Below are 18,190 nucleotides of genomic sequence, written 5' to 3'. Positions count from 1 at the left end.
CTATTACTGAACATTAACCTGATGCTTTCATAGCAGTAGCTAATATAATTTCCACATCTCTTTCCCAAGCTAATTTGGGTCCATGGCTCATGAATGTAATGTTATTGCTGCTTCTTTGTTCTTCTTCTGTATTACTGCACGTGTTTCATCTTCCTTATCTCTCTCTCTCTAGCTGACACAAGACTTTATTCTTCATTTTGTAAATCATGTGTTTATCATGAAGAGTAGTTGTATTTGCTATATAAAACCATATAATCAACAAATGCAGCGGGTAACTAAAAATGAACTGCAATTCAGAGACTGAAACTATTTGGTCAAGATTTTTTTTTCTTTTAATCAAAAAATGGAATATTAGATACAGTGGGCATTGTGGTCCAAATGGTAACATGGTCAAGTTTTGTCTGCCTAACAGTTCCAGTTTATTCCAAAGACAGATGATTGCACTGACAACTCCTGTAAGAGTTCTAAGGTGGAGGTGAGAAAAAGCAGCTGGCCTGATCTCAGGGTGTCAAAGCAATACGGAAGTGATGGAGGTCTTTGATGAAGGGCTTTGCAGACTAAAGTCAATACATTGAACCGGTGTGGGAAGCTCTGGATCGGTAGAGGACTGTGGCTTTGTCCACATGGAGAGCTCGGGATTATTCTCTCCGAGTCGGACACCTTGTTCCTCTTCAGCGTTGTATCTTTCGAAAGTGGGCCGAACCATACAGGAGCGAGGCACTTCTACAGTAGAAGAGCGGCAACGAGCACCACACAGCTTTCCCTGAGGAACTCCAGACCTACGGACAGGTCTTTAGTACGAATTTCTGGGCATGAGAAGCACCTTATTTTGTGGTATGGAGAACTTCAGCCCCTCTTCCAGGCTCAGTCTGTGCAGAGCCATACAGGCTCCTGATGAAACAAGAAAAACTGAGCAGGTATGAGCTTGTTTCTGAAGCGCTGGGTTGTAACAATAACTGCAGTTAACTCTCCTGACGGCTGGTTTCATTGCTAAACCGTTTTAATCCCAAACCAGCTACCGATGCGAGCCATCAGCCCGCACCGTGCGCCGAGAAGAGGAGCCCGGGGCCGGGACGCGGGCTCCAGCCCCGGAGACAAGGAGCCCGCCCTTCCCGCCTCGCAGTCACCACACGGGCCTCCCGCCACCGGCACAGGGTGACCCGCGGTGTCTGTCACCGGCTCCGGGGCGGCCGGCAGCGGCGGGGGACGGCGGGGCGCGCCGCTCGCAGCCACCACCCGCCCCGGCGCCACTTTCTCCAGTCACACGCTCCTCCCGCGGTGCTCCGCCCGCAGCGGGGGGCGGCGGGGAGACAGCGAGTCCCCCCGCCGGCCCGGCCCGGCCCGGCCCGCCTCAGCGGCCGCCTCGCTCGGCCGCGTCCCCGCCGCCCCCCCTCAGCCTCCCGCCCTCGGCTGCGCGCGCACCGCGGCTGCCCCTCTCCTCCCTCCTCCCTCCCGGTTCCCCCCCACACCCCCCCGAGCTCTCGCGTTGGCTGTCGGGATCGCTGGCCGCTTTGGTTAATGTCCGCCATGTTTGCCATGGCGCAGGGAGCGGATCGAGCGAGCCCGGCGCGGATCTAGGGCTGCGGGGCGTGCGCTGTGAGCTACGGGCGGCCCCGCGGAGAGCTGTTCCGGGGCGGCGGGACCCTCCATGGTGGTGCGGGCCGGGTGCGGGAGCGGCTGGGAGGCGACGGCGAGGCCGCACTGAAGGCCCCCCCGCCCGCCCGGCCCCGGGGTGTTATTGTGAGGGGGAGACAATGAGCAAACTCTCCTTCCGAGCCCGGGCGCTAGACGCCGCCAAACCGCTGCCCATCTACCGCGGCAAGGACATGCCCGACCTCAACGACTGCGTCTCCATCAACCGGGCTGTGCCGCAGATGCCCACGGGGATGGAGAAAGAGGAGGAATCGGTAAGGGAGCCGCGCAGGGGGGGCACCATTGTTTATCAGACACCCCCCTCCCCTCACGGGAAATAGGCCATTGGCATTCACCAAGCGCACTACGCACGCTCCCCACCGCAGCGCTGCACGGTTCTTATGGGGCCCTGCGCAAAGAGCGCAGCGTAAACTGCTGTCCGACGCCGTAAGCGGGCCCTGCTCCGCCATCTTCTTTGCGTCCCGACTCGCGAGTGTTTTGATTAGTGGAGGGGGGGAGGCCTTTACGCTAGCGTAAGAAGGAGGAAGGCGCAAGATGCATCTCTGAATGAGGGAGCGAGCGCTGCGGCCGCAGTTGGCGTAGCGTGCCTTTGCTGCCGCCGCTTCCCTTGTGCGCGGGGAGCGGGAGCGGGAGCGGGGCGGACCGGACCGGCGGCAGCGGCGCGGCTCGCAGTGCCTGCCCGCCGTAGCGGCCCTGCGGACGGGGAGCGGAAGGAGCGGGGCGCTTCCTTGCTGCAAGCTGTCCACATATGGGCTCGCAGGGTAGGGGGTTGGAGGGGACAGCGAGCGGCTTAGGCTTGTAGAGCTCGGTCCCCGCTGCAGATGCAGCGGGAGAAATTCTCGGTAGTTGTCACGAGTGCGCGTCCTGCTCGTACTTTTTCAAAAGAGATGTTTTGTGCTGCATGGTGTACACCGAATGTCGGATGCATCAGCTGGACGTGTTGCGTTGTTAGGCTTTTAAGCGTTTAGATCCTTTCTAAATAAACTAGCAAGTGTTAAAAAATAGATATGTGATGCTTGTTTTTCTTCTAGCGTTATGGGGGGGGGGAAGGTTTTATTCACTTAAGCAAAGATAAGTTTCTGGGGTTTTTGACAAGCGGTAGGACAGCACCACTTTGAAATGCTTGCCCACAGTTCTTGTGTCGTTCGAATGCAGCAGTTTGTTTGTCTTACTGATCTTTAAACACCGACTCTTGTGCTCCTCAGAGTTGTATAAGGCTTAGCTATAGGCTGTCGCCTGATGTGCCCGTGCTTGTATGTAGAGCTGATAGTAAATGCACCCTCAAGAATTTCTTCAATGAATCCGTGTCTCCGCCTCAGCCAAACCTCTATGCGTGTGGATTGGCTTTTCGGAGGTTACAGCTGTCAAAGGAGGCTCCATGCCTTTCCGATTGGTTTTCTCACTTGACTGTCGATATTAAAAGGAATCCTCTGTCTTACCGTTGTGGGGTGTGTGGTGGTTTGTTTTTTTTTTCTATTTACCCCTTGTTTTACAGTGTGTAATACACTGTGGTCAAAACTTCCAGTACTTCCCTAAGAGTAAATTCCTGCTAGAATCTGGGAGCCTATTTAAAAGGAACAACAGTGTGGTACTAACGAAGCGATCTTGGAGAGTAATTTGGTTTTCTCAGTCTTTAAAGTCTACTTGCAGTGCTGAGTTTGCATTTAATGTTTATAAAATATGGCTTATTTTTCAAAATCACTGTGTTAATTTGATAAATCATGTTTTAAATAAGCTTGTTAATAGAAAATTGGTGTAAGAGTTCAAGCAAGCAAGTTGCTTGTGGACTGTTTAACTGATTGTGAAGAAAACTAGATTTATGCTTCAGTAAAATTGCTTTGGTGTTGTACTAAAATGTTGCTTTTCTGTAAGAATGAGGTTTTATTTTCTCTGCCCTGAAATGTGGGTATATTTGATATATTATGTAGTGACCATTTCATTTTGAAACTATTGAAGCAATATATAAGTGTAGTGCTAGACACATCAGCCAGACGAGATTATAAACTGTACTATTAATAGACTGTTTAGATTATTGCCAGGTAGTGACAGTTTCATTCATGGAGTAGCCCTTTTCTCAGTGTTGCACAAATAATTCTTTAATGTAAATTTTTGTAGTAGTGGTATGTAAAGCCCTTCTAGGAAAGGCTGTTGTAGTTGACAGTAGTTAAATATTTCTCAAATATTTAAACAGTTTTTATTCATAGCAAATATTGCTATAATCGATTTGATGTATTTTGAAAGGGACTTGGGGCGGTGGGGGGGAGAAATCCACATACTCATTTTTGACATCTCAATGACTTGAGTGTCTCAAGGCCTTTTTTTTTGTTTTTTTTGCCCAGACTTTGGCCAGCGGTGCATCTTGTGAAAGGTGTTTGAACCATAGGGTAGCCGATGATTTACATTTGCTGTGCAAAGACACAAAGCTGATGTTGCTCTGGCCTCAGTACGCTGCTTTCCCTGCTGTGCCACCCTGTGTGAAGCCTTGGTGAAATCAGAAAGTTCTTGTAGTACAGCACATCATGGGGTCACATGTCATCTTCCAGGGCTGACTTGCACTGGAAATAACTATGTATTTACAGATTTGTGAGATTTTTAAAATGGTTAAGATTGACATGTCTGTCTGACCTGTTCTTTACAACTGAGTCTTGCTACTACAGGCATATGATTTGCTTTGTTCATGATTGATATGTTGTATATACAAAAATGCAGATTTTAGTCCATTTGTTTTTTTAATGTTGGAGTTTTGTGTCTTTTTTTTTTTAAAGTAGTACTATTGTTTGGAACATAGAAAGGCTTAAAGCCAGGGGAGGGGAGGTCCTTCATGATTATCACTAATTTCTACTACTATTACAAAGTTATTTGGGCTGTGTATTAAAATGTCATACAGTCACTGTAGTCCCAGCCTGGGAAACAATATACATTGTTGGTCATCCCACTACAAAAAATTATATTGCCCAGTTTGTCAGTATGAGCATCTTTATTTGACTTTTCTTTTGATCTGATCTTGATGAATATTCTGGAACGATTTCTGTTTAAGTGTCTTAGAGATTTTTATCTACTTGCAGCATTTTACAAATCAGCAGCTCATTTCTCTCACTTAGAGATTCCGGCTGTGAAAGAATTAGGCTTCTGGTCTGTAGTATGTTTATGTTAACAAGTGTTTATAATTTACCCTAAATTAAACCTGAGGAAGAAAATTGTGTGGGTTTGTTTTCTGTTTTGGTTTCTTGTTTTTGTTTTGTTTTTTTAACTTATGTAAAAGGGAGATTACTATTCAGCAAAAGCAGGAAGATGGCCGTTTGTGAGCTTCAGAAACTGAGCAGGAACATTTTGTATTGTTTTTTTCTGATGAGTAAGAGTTGTATTTCATAATGCTACTGAATTCTTTTGGCTAGAAGGGGGAAGAGTTGCAGAATAGGTAAGCCCTGGTTTTGTTTCTTATCGCATAACTGGATGTTTTTTATTTTAATACCTATTACTGGAGATTGCTGAGTTGCACATTGTGGGGGAAAAATCATGCTTAATAATGAGGCAAATTCAGGCTGAAAGCTTTCAGAAGTAAATTTACTTGAGTTGTTAGGAAGCTAAAAGCATGGTGGTAATTGATGATACCTAGATTGCCCGGTCAAAGCTGTCTGAACGTTCATCTCACAATTCTTGTTTGAACATATATTCATTTACAGCTAAGTTTGACATCACGTGACGAGGCTAAGGGTATAGAGGAAAAAGTGCCTGAATAGCAAGTTAAGGGCATGGTTTAACGTTACTCAAATGCTAACAGAGTATGAATGAGAAGTGACTTTCATCCTCAGTCCTTGAGTTATCATCTCAGGATCATCTTTCACTGGTCATTAAATAGAATGTTTAGTTTTGAGTATTTTGACAGGCTGGAAGTAGTTAACTTGAAGAAATTTTTTCTTTCTTTCTCTTCTGTTCATATTCTCTCCATCCCTGTGAACTGTTAAACTGAGTTCATTCAGTTTCTATTGTAACACTGGAAACTTGAAGTGTTCAGCATCTGGCTTTCAAGGCATCCTGGAGCTAGTGATGGTTCTGAAGCAGCATATTAATTCTTCTTTTAAAGCAGAAAGCATTAACTTTGCACAAGTCATAGTTTTTTGTTTGGATATTTTTGCTGATACAGTGTAACATACTGAATATTTTTGCTGATACAGTGAACTGAAAGAGTTCAGTCAGGAAGACTTCGAAATATGTGCGTACACACAGAGATATCATTAATTTTATGGCAATACTTACTTGCTTTTTTTAAAAAAAGCAAGTTTGTTATGACCCAGTCCTGCATTCACACTTTCTTGCACATATTCTTACGCCTAAACACTTTTTTTGTGTGATTTCTGTTTATAAGATCAAATAATAGTCATTTATTAATCTTTTCTTAGAGGGTTTCATCCTGCATGCATAAGCATAAACACATTGGTATTGGTTGGGGACTTCAGGGGTGCTCTGCTTTTGCCGCTGTTGTCTCTTGTTGAAATGGTACACATTTTGCAGATTATGCATGTTTTTGTACATTGCATTAACTGACAGTGTCATTTTTCTGTAAGGAGATTATTGGAATTGTTCACATATTACAGCTGTCAACATAAAGGCAAGTAGTCTTGTTTGATACATATTCTACACACTGGAATTGTGTTGAGTGCATCTGTGCTACCAGCTTGCTTTCTGCAATGAAATGGGAGTTTGGAGTTCAGTGCTTGAGTCTCCTCCCTCCACTCCAGACATCCTGTCACATCTTTATTGTGAAGCATAAGTCTTTTAAAGCTGATTTTGTATATGGAAATGTTACAGATAGTTGTTTTCATAGCATGAATAGATTTTTTCTTTTTAATCCCACCTGAGCAATAATTATTTACACTAAATTATAATTGTTAACCAAGAGGTGTCTTAGAACAACTAGCTTAAATTTTATGATGATGATGGTATTCTCTTTGAGAGAGAGGCGCCGTTCTGTTGGTACTTGTGCTGTCAACATCCGTGACTTCTAGGAAGGTGCTTAAATAAATGCAGTTAAGGATCACAGAAAGGGAGAGGTTGGAAGGGACCCTGGAGGTCATCTTGGCCAATGCCCCTGCTCGAGCAGGGTCACCTAGAACTGGTTGCCCAGGACCATGTCCAGACGGTTTTTGAGTATCTCCAAGGTGGGAGGTATCAAATGTGTGAGGACTTACTTAAGCTGTTGGTCAGAAGTACCTACCTGCTACTGTATGATGCACTCAGGTTTAGGTTTAAAAACATAAATGTACATAAATGACTCCCCCTGTGGACAGAGCCTATTCTAACTTGAGATTTATATGTCGGATGTGCATTCACAACCTGTGGTTGAACCCTCAAAGTTGCTTACAAATGAGGGGCTTTGTAGAACAAAGAAGCCGGGAAACCAGTGTGTAAAATAGAAGGTCAACAGAGGATAACTTCAGTTCAGACCGTGCAAATAGTCTGTAAAACAAAAATCCCTCAAAAAGACTTTGACAGTTTAAGTAAGAAACTCAAAGATTGTATTTCCATGCAAAAGTAAGTGAAATCAAGACAGCAGACTTCCCTTAGGAAAGAAATGGGGTTTGTTTCATTAGAATCAACTGGCTTATGTGTTGGGGAAATGTAATTCCCAGTAGAAGTTTATTTCTCAGTTTGAGTTCAGCACCTTTGTTTATTTTCTTATTTGGGGTATGTTTGGAGACTGCTGGGATTGCTGAAGTATGTTTGGCAGTAGGTAGCATAATGCTGTGTTGTAATCTTTATTCACAGAATTTTAAACTTCAGTTCTGTTTACGAGACCTCTTCCCCTGCCTTCAGGTCCTGTATTTTTCTCCTTCCTTTTGAGACCCATTGCATCATGCGGCGGCGTTCCGCACAAGTGCATGTTTCAACTCAATTTCCCAGCCATTATTTCAGTTTTCAGTTGTGATCCTCTATCTGTCCTGTGCTTTCACCTGCAAAATATTTTTGTGGCTAAGAGAAACTTACTTTCAGTCCACCGCTGGTACTTTTTAACCATTTGATAGTGGTATATCAGACGTAACACTAAGTAGGTTGGACTGTGTTTGCTTGACGCTGCAGTGGGGATGAAAATGAGCTGTTGATGAATGTGGACCCCATCTAAATGCCAGAATAGCTGAGCGTAGTTAACTGGTGAACTGTTAAACTGAGTACCTGTTGTTTTAATTTGTTCTGGCTGTATTTATGTGGCTGAAGTTAAACAATACAAAGATTTGCTCTGAAGTCTCAAACTCAAATCAGTTTATTACGGCTTATCACATTAACACCTATTGGCTAACCTGTAACAACTGCTTGTGAGTATAGGCTTAGCCTGTGACAAATGTTGAGTAATTTATCTTGGAGTGTGCTTTTAAGATACGGCTGAGCCAGAGTAGCTGTGGTCTGCAGCTAGTAGGGATGGTCTGCTTTTTGGGGTACTTAGGCCCATCTGACTCTATAATGGGAGGTGAAAGCCCACCGTGGAAAAGTTGAGCATCCTGAACTTCTAGGAGAAGTAGTAGGAGCATGCGGGGATAGAAGGCTTGTGAATGGAGAAGCATGAGACTACTACGCTTTTGGTGTCATCCAGAGGTTAGATGGGTTCAGCCATATCTTAAAATCACACTCTTAATTTAGATAAAGCTGCATTTTTGCTGCAGGCTAGAGTCGTATGCATGGGGTCAGTTAACAGCAGTCCTTGAAATCTGTCCTAACTTGTTTGGGTGCCTGAGTCCATAGTGGAGAACAATGGTATCTGCATGGACGTTAATTGAGAGTCACACCTCAATTCATTATGCAGGAACTTTCCCTTATAGGTAGGTTTCCTCAGGATGAGGTGTAATTCCATGGTGAAAGCTTAGGAGAACGTTTTGAAATCTGCCTCTCTGCTCCGTCACTCAGCTCTGGAAAACATCTCAAATGTAGGTAGCAATTTTTCCTTTCCCTTCAATTTAAGAAAACCATGGAAAGAAATACCTCGGGCAGCTTCAGCTGTGCTTTGAATTACATGGTGCCAGCTTTCATATTGCTCCTGCTTGGCAAAATTGAGCACTAGTCAGCTTTGTACAATTTCTGTATTGATTGAGATCAGTTGAGATGTCCCATTTGAATAATTTAGATCAACAGACATTAAATCTGCTTATATTAATCTTGGCTTTAATTATTTTCATAAGAAAGATAATTTTGATTGGTGCTAGACATTAAAAAGGTTATTTGTAATTTATTTTGCCAAGAAAGCTAATAAACTATGCCTTGTTTATACTTACTTGAACAGTTATATGCCTTAGCGTATTTACCATTCTAACTGTTCAACTTTTTAAAAGATAAATAACACATTTAATATTTACATAAACAAAATCACAGTTAAACCTTAGGTCTCCCAAAAGCCATTAGTGGTGAAGATTAATTGTAGAACTGAAATTTTTCTAACAAGTAGAGAAGAACTGAATCAGAACTGAATCACTGTGTATAAAGAGGAGTAAGAAATAGAGAAAACAGTTTGATGAAACTAAAAGTAATACCAATATAGACTGTCATAATTTCGCATTTGATGTTGGGTAGTTCTGAGTCAAAAAAATGAAGTATTTTGGGGCTACACTATTTTAAAGTTTTGATTTTAATCCATTTTGCAAACTCCTATTTATTAATATATAATAATCACCATATAGTGAAACTGTAGGTGTTGGGTTAAAATACTGCCCCTGTCCGTAACAGAAGTGTTCTAAATATAAGGGAGCAGAAGTTTTGCAGAAAAAAAACATGAGTTATTCTTTTTTCCTAATTTACTTTGGTGCAATTCTAATTGCGATTAATACATTTACACCAATAAAATACCTGATCTTTTAAGGTAAAAGGAGAGATTACCACACCCGATTCTCATGTTTTTTTTTAAAAAAAACTTACTTCTTCAGAAATAAGCCAACAAGGAAACACAAATATGCCTTTGGTCTGTTACTACTTTAAATGCACACTTTAGAGTGGAAAGAGTGGGTACCAGATTTGTATCCTCTCAAGTAGGTTACTTGGCGAAGAAAAATGTCATTCCCCGCTGGTAAATGTGTGAGGACAGAACTGGGTTGCTTTTGTCTAATAGACTTATTTCTCTGGTTTGTCAAGGTTGGTGTGTTCAACACCTCACCAATATGTCTACTTCAGTAGAATTTTTCTCTCTAAGGTATTTTCTCACAATTTAAGATGACATAAACATGAGAAGTTAGGGCTTACACAGCTTTCCTTGTGAGACTGTTCTCCAGTTCATTAGATGTCACTATCCTGTTAGTTTTCCATATCAATAAACTACTGCTCTCTCCATTTTAATCTCATCATGTCCCCTCTGACACACAAAGTAATTCATGTACGTATCAGTTCTTAGCCAGCATACTTACAAATGTTTCCTGCCCCCTTTTCCCTACTTGTTTTCTGGTGTTTACGTTTTAATTTGGTTTTCTTAGGTTTTTGTTGTTTTTATGGCTGCAACTTACACTTTTTAACTGTTTTGACCAGTTTGGGTTGCATAACAAAAACTATTTCTACTTTGAAGCATCCTGATAATGTCTGATTCCCCTGTGCTAAACTTTGATATGAACAAAATACTGGATGTCTCACAATGGTATCCAATGTCTAGATAAGTAAGATAGAGAGACACTGTTACTACAGAAAGTTAAAAAATAGTAATACAAGTTTCTTGAGTTGAAGGTATTAGAGTTAAAATGGAATTTTGTAGTTCATTTTTAATAATTTTAATTCCTACCAATTACTGTATGTGCACTTGTGTTTTAAATTTTTTTTTAAAACCTTTTTCTAAGTTGTCCTAACTTTAGAACCAATCTCTGGTATCTCTTTTTTTACTATAATATGAGGTGTTTCTGTTTTGTTCGTTAGGTCTTCAGCACTCCGGGTTTCATCACTTTGGTGAGGACATCTGTTTTAAAAGCTCTGTAGAATACAAATTCCCTGGTATTGGTGTATGCACCTCAGTTAAATAAAAATCTGTAATAAGAACTTTGGATCTTACTCCTGGAAAGAAAATGTTACACAGGAGTCGGAAGGTTAAATACATGTGCAGTAAGAGAAGGAGAGGTACTGTTAGCAACTTGTTCTTGAATGCAAAAGTTATACCTGAAACTTTCCAGGAAATTGTGTTGCTGATGACGATGAAATTAACAGGCTCATTTGGTACCCGAACTCTTGGCAACAGTGCTAAGGCGGGAAGTTCAGCTTTGACCACAGGAACTTATTTTTAGTGCACGTCTTTCGTTTAAGCAGCCGTACATGTTCACACCTCTCGATCTTGGAGTGTTGTAACCAGCCTTTAGGCTTCCGATGGGCACCACCAAAATGACACCCCATTTAACCTGTGTGACGTGAGTGAGAACTGACATTTTGAAAGACCAGATCTTTAATATTAAAGGTAATTCGGTTTCTTTGCTTACAAACATCATAGAGCAAGTAGCCTCAGATGTCTTAGCCACCTGAGGCTCTTGAGTAGCTTCAAGCGAGGTTTCTGTGCTGGGAGTTGTTAGGAAGCTGTTGGGTAATGCAAATCTCTAATTGTGGGATGAAGCAAGGCAGCCGCTGTGCTGCCTTTCCCAGCTCCTTGAGGCCTCCCAGCAGGGAGACAGATCCCATGGGGAGGTGTTACCAGCTTCTGCTGGAGAAATTCCAGTCTGCCCTCCTAGTGAGTCTTCCTCCTCTCCTCTTCAAGGAGCACAGTTCTGTGACTTGTGGTCGCGTGGAGGTTTTGATGCACGGAGCCAGGAATTAAACTGAGTTCAGAGTCTGTGTATACTACCGTATTTAATAAAGAGGAAAACTAGTTGTTGTGGAAACTCAGCCTTTTAAAATACATTGTGGGGTTAATTACATGAAAAATAAAAGAGAATATTTATATATGTAGGTGTATACCTTTTCATCCCCGTTTGTCTGACCTGGGACAATTAAGTTATGCTAATTGAAGCAAACTGTAAAGAAAATAAAAAGGAAATCCTCAGATGCAATTTGTTAACAATCTTTTCTGTGTAAGGTTGCATTTGTTATGTGGTGAATGATACAAGTGTATCACAAGGAGCTAGATGAATACTGCTTTCTATCTCTTTTGACTAATGTTGCAGTATTTGTAACAATTTTCTCTTAAGGTCATCCAAAGGCATCTTGGGGGGGGAAAAAAGCTCCCGCTTATCAGGAAACGTGTATTTCTCCAAGTGCCATATTCAGCCTTCCCAAAAGGCTTTTTTAATAATTAATTTTAATTAATTCTTATAACAATAATTCTATTTTTAGTAATTCATTCATATTAAAGTTTTGTCAGACTGGAAACTTTTATAATTAAATGTAGCTTTAAAATATAGTGCTATAAGGTTTTTATGACGTTTCATAAACAGTGACAGTTTTGTGTCAACTATATGTTCATAAATAGCGAACAATCATTATTTACAGGAATGAGAGATTGCTCGTGTTCTCATACATTACTACTGTCCCACTCAGTAGGGTAATAGTTGGGATGTCTCACAGTCGCTTCATGTCTGTTATTACACAGGATGATTGAAATTGCATTGCTTGCTTTTTCTGCATAAAAATTATTTAGAGATTTTTATTTTGGGTGGGGGTTTTTTGTGCTGCAAGGTTAACTGAAGAAATGCAAAAATTATTGCGATATACCTCCATCAGTGTCTCATGGGCTAATTTCCATTCTTATTGCCTAACTTGCCTGTAGTTGCTTTGTAGTGCTTAAATTGCCTTTAGTCAGATTGCCAGAGAGGAAATGAAGGAAATTTTTTGGCATTTTTTTGGTCCAAATTGGATTTTCTTCATTTAGATACACAGCTCCTATGTAGACCTATCTATCTAGACACAAAGTGTCATCCAAGGATGTTGAGCTCAGTTAGGTGTTTTTGGTGGCCCTCCTGTTGTATTTTTTCAGCCTACATCAGTGTTCTTGAGATAACATTCAGGTGATTTGTCTATAATCAGATGACTTGTATGTAAAGTATTCACAGAATGGCTTGTCTTAGGTTTTTAGATAGTACTAGCATTGCTTTGTGAAATTACGGTTGTTTAAGAACTGGAAAAGGGAGGAAAGTGACAGAAAAGTGGTTTGTTTTTCTTTTCTGTTGACGTATTAGTTCACCCAATTCTGAAATAATGGAATGACTTCAGAATAGCTAAATAATAAAAATCTTACCCATTCCAGGGACTTCTGTGAATTTTTAGGATGGAGCGGTACAATTTGATTCACTTTGCCGCCACCTCCTTCACTGAGTTGTCTGTAACACCAGCCTACCATTAGTACGGGGTTTCTTTGGTCTGTAGTCACAATTTGGCAGTATGGGAGGCAAGTGTGTGGCAAGTGGTTCTTGCGATTATTTTTAAAAAAAACAGGGCGGGGGGGTATCGTATTGGAAAAACATGATATGGCCAAAAGTGAAACTGAGAAGTGGTTCCATGAGCCCTTTCCACTTGTAAGGAGGACCTTACACCATACCTTCTCCTGCTTCTTGTGGGTTTTCTTGAGCTTCCTTCCACCGAGAGTCAGAAACCCCTTAGGGAGCCTGAGAGGAGTTTCAGTCCTAAAAGCAACTTTGCTTTGGGTGTGTTAGTTTGAAGTCAATATGTGAATTTTTGTTGTTTGCCCAGCTCTCTGCATTACTTCATAACTTACATAACCTTTTAACGGGATACCGTGTAGCAAGAGGAAACAGATCTGATTATGGAATAGATCAATTCTCCATTGGATCAGTAGAAAAAAATATATGATCAACTTTGCTAATTCACTAAAATGTTTGCTTTTCAAAATAGGAGAAACTCATTGCTTCATTTCCAAAGATACTCATTGCTGCCTCAAGGACGAAAATTGCTTTGGGGCACAGACAGGTTTCCTGCTCTATATAGGACTCCTTATTTCGGTTAACTGTTTTCCATCCCAGGGCAGAGGGAGGGAAAGAAAGGAAAGCAGCTCTGTGGGTATCTTCTCCCCCCCACCCCCCCCTTTTTTTTCCCTCTTAAGCCTTTCAGCTGCTTAGATCCACTTTCAGTTATGATAACATTAGAGCAAGAAGTCAATCATACTTCTGATAATTGGTCATCATTTTGTTCATACTAAGTTGACATGTCCAGGAATCTCTCTCTTTAAAATAAATAAATAAAAAAAAAAAAGCTTTGACAGTAAGCTACTGACAGCTTAAGAAGAGGTTTGTCCCGTTGGTGTTGTGGAGACAAATGAATCCTTCCTGATAGAAAATATCAAGCTCTTTCTGCAATAAGCAGGATAAATATGCATTGGCCATGTTTTTTCTGGCAGTTAAGGATTGAAAGGGTTAACCACAGAAGAAAACAAAATATGGTCCTTGAGTTTACCCAGTTGTCTTGGAAATCTTTATTAAAAAAACAGAAATCTTTTATGAAAAAATGGGGGGGGGGAGGAAGGGGGGTGCAAAGAGGGAGTAGATAGGGCTGTGGCTTTAGAAGGGGGGAGAAACTTTTGATCAAAGTAGCTTTTGAGCTTTGTAACACTTTTCTGTAAGTGTTGTCAACAGGTGTTACTAGCTGTGGTTGAGACGTTGCAAGATGAGTCTGCACATTTCAGATTAAAATTCTCTACTTTTTGTTTCTGAATCTCCGTGTTAAATATAAAAATGTCAATTAATTTGTAATTCCTAATTTGAATATAACGTTAAGCAAATAGGATCTCTGGGCTTTAAGTTTTCCTTGTTTTCTTTGCTTTAATTCTGGTCTTGATTGCAGGTGGATTGGAAGGCTGACTCTAGGTTGGCCTAGAAATAGCTTATTTTGAGTAGGTGAAGCTGTTCATAAATTCACTTTTCTCTTGCATCATACTTACAATGGAGTGCTATGGAGTTAAAGCCATCTATCTTGTTAAGGGAGTTGATTTTAACAGCTAATCTGTGGTATGTTATGTTTTGTTTCCCTTAAGTCTTGGTAACATGTCAAGATACTTCTTTCATTAAAGTCTACAGTGTTGCAAATATCTAATGTAAATTGTCTGGCCTGAAGCTCTGTTGTGAAAGGACTGGCAAAGAGGAAATTCTTTTCTTAAATAGTGTCACAGTAAACTGTAATATGTTTCATTACTTTCTGCCTCACAGGGTAAATGTAAATATTAGTAAGTGAATGAAAGTGGTAAAGTAACCTTTTGAAGAGTTGTAGCATTGCTTGTATGGTACAGTTTTAAGGAAAGAAGAAGGGAACAGATACATTTAGTCCTAAAGGATCGTCTTCTAGGGTGTCTGTATCCAATATGGAATGGCTCATTGCAGCTTCATAATTAAGACAGATTAGCTTTTCAGTGTGAAGATGGTATTCAACCATAGGCATCTCCAACCACGCTCATCCAGAAAACTAGCACGTTTAAAGTATGAGAAACTCTATTTGAGAGAAAGTACTATGGGGGATGGCTACAGGGAACTTAAAGGATAAGTTAAAAAACAAACTGGTCTGTAGGATCCAAGTGCTCTGTTTTGCAGCAGCGGAATAAAAGGAAGTATATTGGTAAATATTGTTTTTACCCATTAGAACTATGTTCAGTATCGATCGCTGTTTCCCTTAAAGCTTAACAAAAATAATCTTTAGGAGAATATTACATGTTGACTTAGTACTATTGTTGAGCTTTTTTTTCATAGCAACGAAACTCCCAGATAGACAGTTCAGAGAGAACGTGAAACCTGTGGTATTTCAGGGATGAAAGGACATAGTGACGGTACCTTGCTCTGATTTGGACTGTGAGCCTGGTTCTGAACATGTGCAACCAAAGCAAAGTATTTTTAGGCACCAGTGTTGCAGGATTTTCTGGTTTTCCCGTCTGAGGAAGAATGAAAGCAAGGATAGCACTGTCTCAGTAAGAGTTCAGAGGCGTGATTTCAAGTCTCGTTCTGGACTAAAGCTGATGCTTGTTCTCTCTGTCAGCCTGGTTGTGAATGGCTGTCAAGTCGTTTGGATGGGAGCTTGGAAGGTGGGGGTGTGAGACTGCTAGGTGCAGGGTGCTCTTCTGTGCCACTCCACATGGAATGAGTGGATTCATGCTGGCAGGCCAGGCTGTCCACACCAAGGAAAACATTCTGGATTATATAAAGCCAGTGACTTGAGCAATTTGCTGTAAACTGTTGTCAGTATGGTGATTGTACAGTGGAGGTACCTGCATGGCTAAAGTGCATCTAGGGAGATAAATCTTTCACTTGGGGAACAACTTCATTTTAACGTGTAAATATGCTAAAGCTGCAGTATTACATATACTAAACATTTAGATACCTCTAATTCTGTTATACTGTTAGCTGAAGAAATGGGACCATCTAAGCTGTATTTGTTTGAAATTTTTTAGTCATACTAGTGAGAAAGGTTTGGATGTGCTTTTTAAGGAATTAGTGGTTAATAACTCTCTGACGGGTACTCCTTTTTATTCCCATGGCAGCATGTTCTGTTTGCTATCATCACTGTTCCTCTAATGTTCAGTTATTTTGCATGAGATCTTTTTATCTCCCCTACTTCAGAATGAAGCACAAGTTAAAATATGGTGTATGCCTTTCAAAACCGTAAGAAAAGGTGAAAATAGACAAAAAGGTGTATTGATATACCAGTTACAAAATCTATCTTTAAAAATGCCTTTTCAGGTTTAATAAAGCCATTTAATTAGGCCAACTTTTATATTAAAGTCTTCAGAGTTTGTTAGAACAGCTTCAGGAGTTAAAATTTTTATTTTCCTTAACTTCATGTTCAGCAGAAAGAATTCGGTTTTTTCCTTAATTTTAAAAGTTACATCGCTTGTCTGTCTCTTGAAGCTCTACCGTTTGAGTGACAGTAATAGTGTTAAGACTTTTCTGTTTGAAAGCTGTGTTATGCTTCAAGGCTTTTTATAGTAAAGTGAGTACTAACACCTATTGTCAGATTTTCCTTGGGAACTCTTTGTACGCTCACTAGCAGTGTTACAAAACCTGAGAGTCTGAATTACTCATCTGCACCATTTAATGGGCTGTAGAGCCAAAAGGTGTTTTGAATTTTGGTTGCTGTGTGTCCTACTTCACTACTTTTTCTGAAAATTAAACCTTATTTACCCATTCATTACTTAGGCCACTGTGGACTAGTGTGGCTTCTCTACAAGTTATTTAATCCCATTGTAGAAGAGTGTTTGGGTTTGTTTTATTTTGGGGGTGTGGTGGGGAACTCTAAGTTGGACAGCATCAGTTGGTTGGCTGTGTACAGAATGCATCCTCAGCAGATTTGTGGATGATCCTACATTAGGAGGAGTGGTTGGCTTGCCAACAGTGGAGCGTCCATCTTTGTGGATGCTGAGAAACTTGAGGACTGGCCCAGCTGAAATGTTGTGAAGTTGTGTTAGAAGTGCACAACTTCTGTACCTGGGGCAGAACAGTAACGCTGTGCGTCGATACGGGCAGGGAACTGCCTGGCTGAGGAGCAGCATGGATGGAAAGAAAGGACCAGGCGATGGGCCAGTGGTGCGTGCACACTGTGTGACTAAGGCATGTTGTGGACTGGGCTACCTTAGGAGGAGTGTGGCTACCAGATGGGGAAGCTATGATGCTCCTCGACTTGTCAGTGGTGAGGTTGCTCTTGGAATGCTCTTTCCTGTTACTCTGCTTTCCCCAGATTTCTCAAAGATGTTGAGAAACTGGGAGATGATCTGTCAGTGGGCTGCCAGAGTGGCTGAAAGCTTAGACTGTAGCTACTCTGAGAAGAGGGTGAGGGAACTGCTCGTGTTACTTCTGGCAAAAGAGGGTTAGTATGTCACTGAAACAGGTGACTTAGAGGGGCTGTGGGAACTGGAGGTTTTCAAGACTTCTTCAAGTCATGGCTGACCTATCTAGTGTTGGAGATAATAATCTTCAAGGGGGAGTTGGACAGATAACCTCTAAAAGTCCTTCCTAACAACATTTCTGTGGTACTCCTGTGTACTGTGGTGTTAACTGTTAGGGGACAACTCTAGGCACATCAGTTGAAAGCAACACAGTAATGAAACAGATTTTATTTTAGCTGAATTACCTACTCAGTGCTGTGAAGCTCTCCAAGACACATTTTAATGGTGGAGTGACAGATTTACTCAGTGTGTAGTAACTGAAGCAGATCATACCAGATATTTGATTGCATGCTTGTCTTAATTCTAATAGCATTCACTTGGGAGCCTGATAGTTTGATTTAATGTTGCTTCATCTGGTACAGGAGATTCCCCAAGCTGTTCTTCCAGTCCCTGATTTGTTATATTCTAATTTTGCAGAAATTGCATTATTTGCATTTCTGCAAGATCTTAATATTTAAGAGGGTGTAATTTATTAAATGTAATTTACATATTTTTAAAGATTTGCTTTCGTTCACTACCCTTTCTAAAATATTGTTCTGTAGAATTAAAGAGGAAGAAACCCTGTTCTTGAGAGAATTTACCAAGTGTGTGGCACAGAATCTCTGCGTGCAAGACCGCCATGTCTGCCAGACTGCATTGCAGTCGAGTTATTGAAATGCTGGCCGGTTGATGCCTGGCCTGTTGTGAGGCAGGGTAGTCACTGGTGTTAATCGTGGGGAG

The 18,190-nt window shown here is 41.2% G+C and overlaps 1 protein-coding gene across 1 annotated transcript in view; it reads left to right on the top strand.

Moving 5' to 3' along the window:
* Positions 1-1,754: 1,754 nt before the first annotated feature.
* The window catches only part of EPC2 (enhancer of polycomb homolog 2), a 48,916-nt gene continuing 32,480 nt past the window's right edge, over positions 1,755-18,190 (top strand). Inside the window, exon 1 of the mRNA XM_059820290.1 lies at positions 1,755-1,907. Within this exon, the coding sequence (XP_059676273.1) occupies positions 1,755-1,907 (153 nt within the window). The remainder of the gene's footprint in view (positions 1,908-18,190) is intronic.

This window comes from Gavia stellata, chromosome 8 (assembly GCF_030936135.1).
Source record: "Gavia stellata isolate bGavSte3 chromosome 8, bGavSte3.hap2, whole genome shotgun sequence".
NCBI classification, from domain to species: domain Eukaryota; kingdom Metazoa; phylum Chordata; class Aves; order Gaviiformes; family Gaviidae; genus Gavia; species Gavia stellata.
This window is presented reverse-complemented; position numbering and strand designations above follow the sequence as displayed.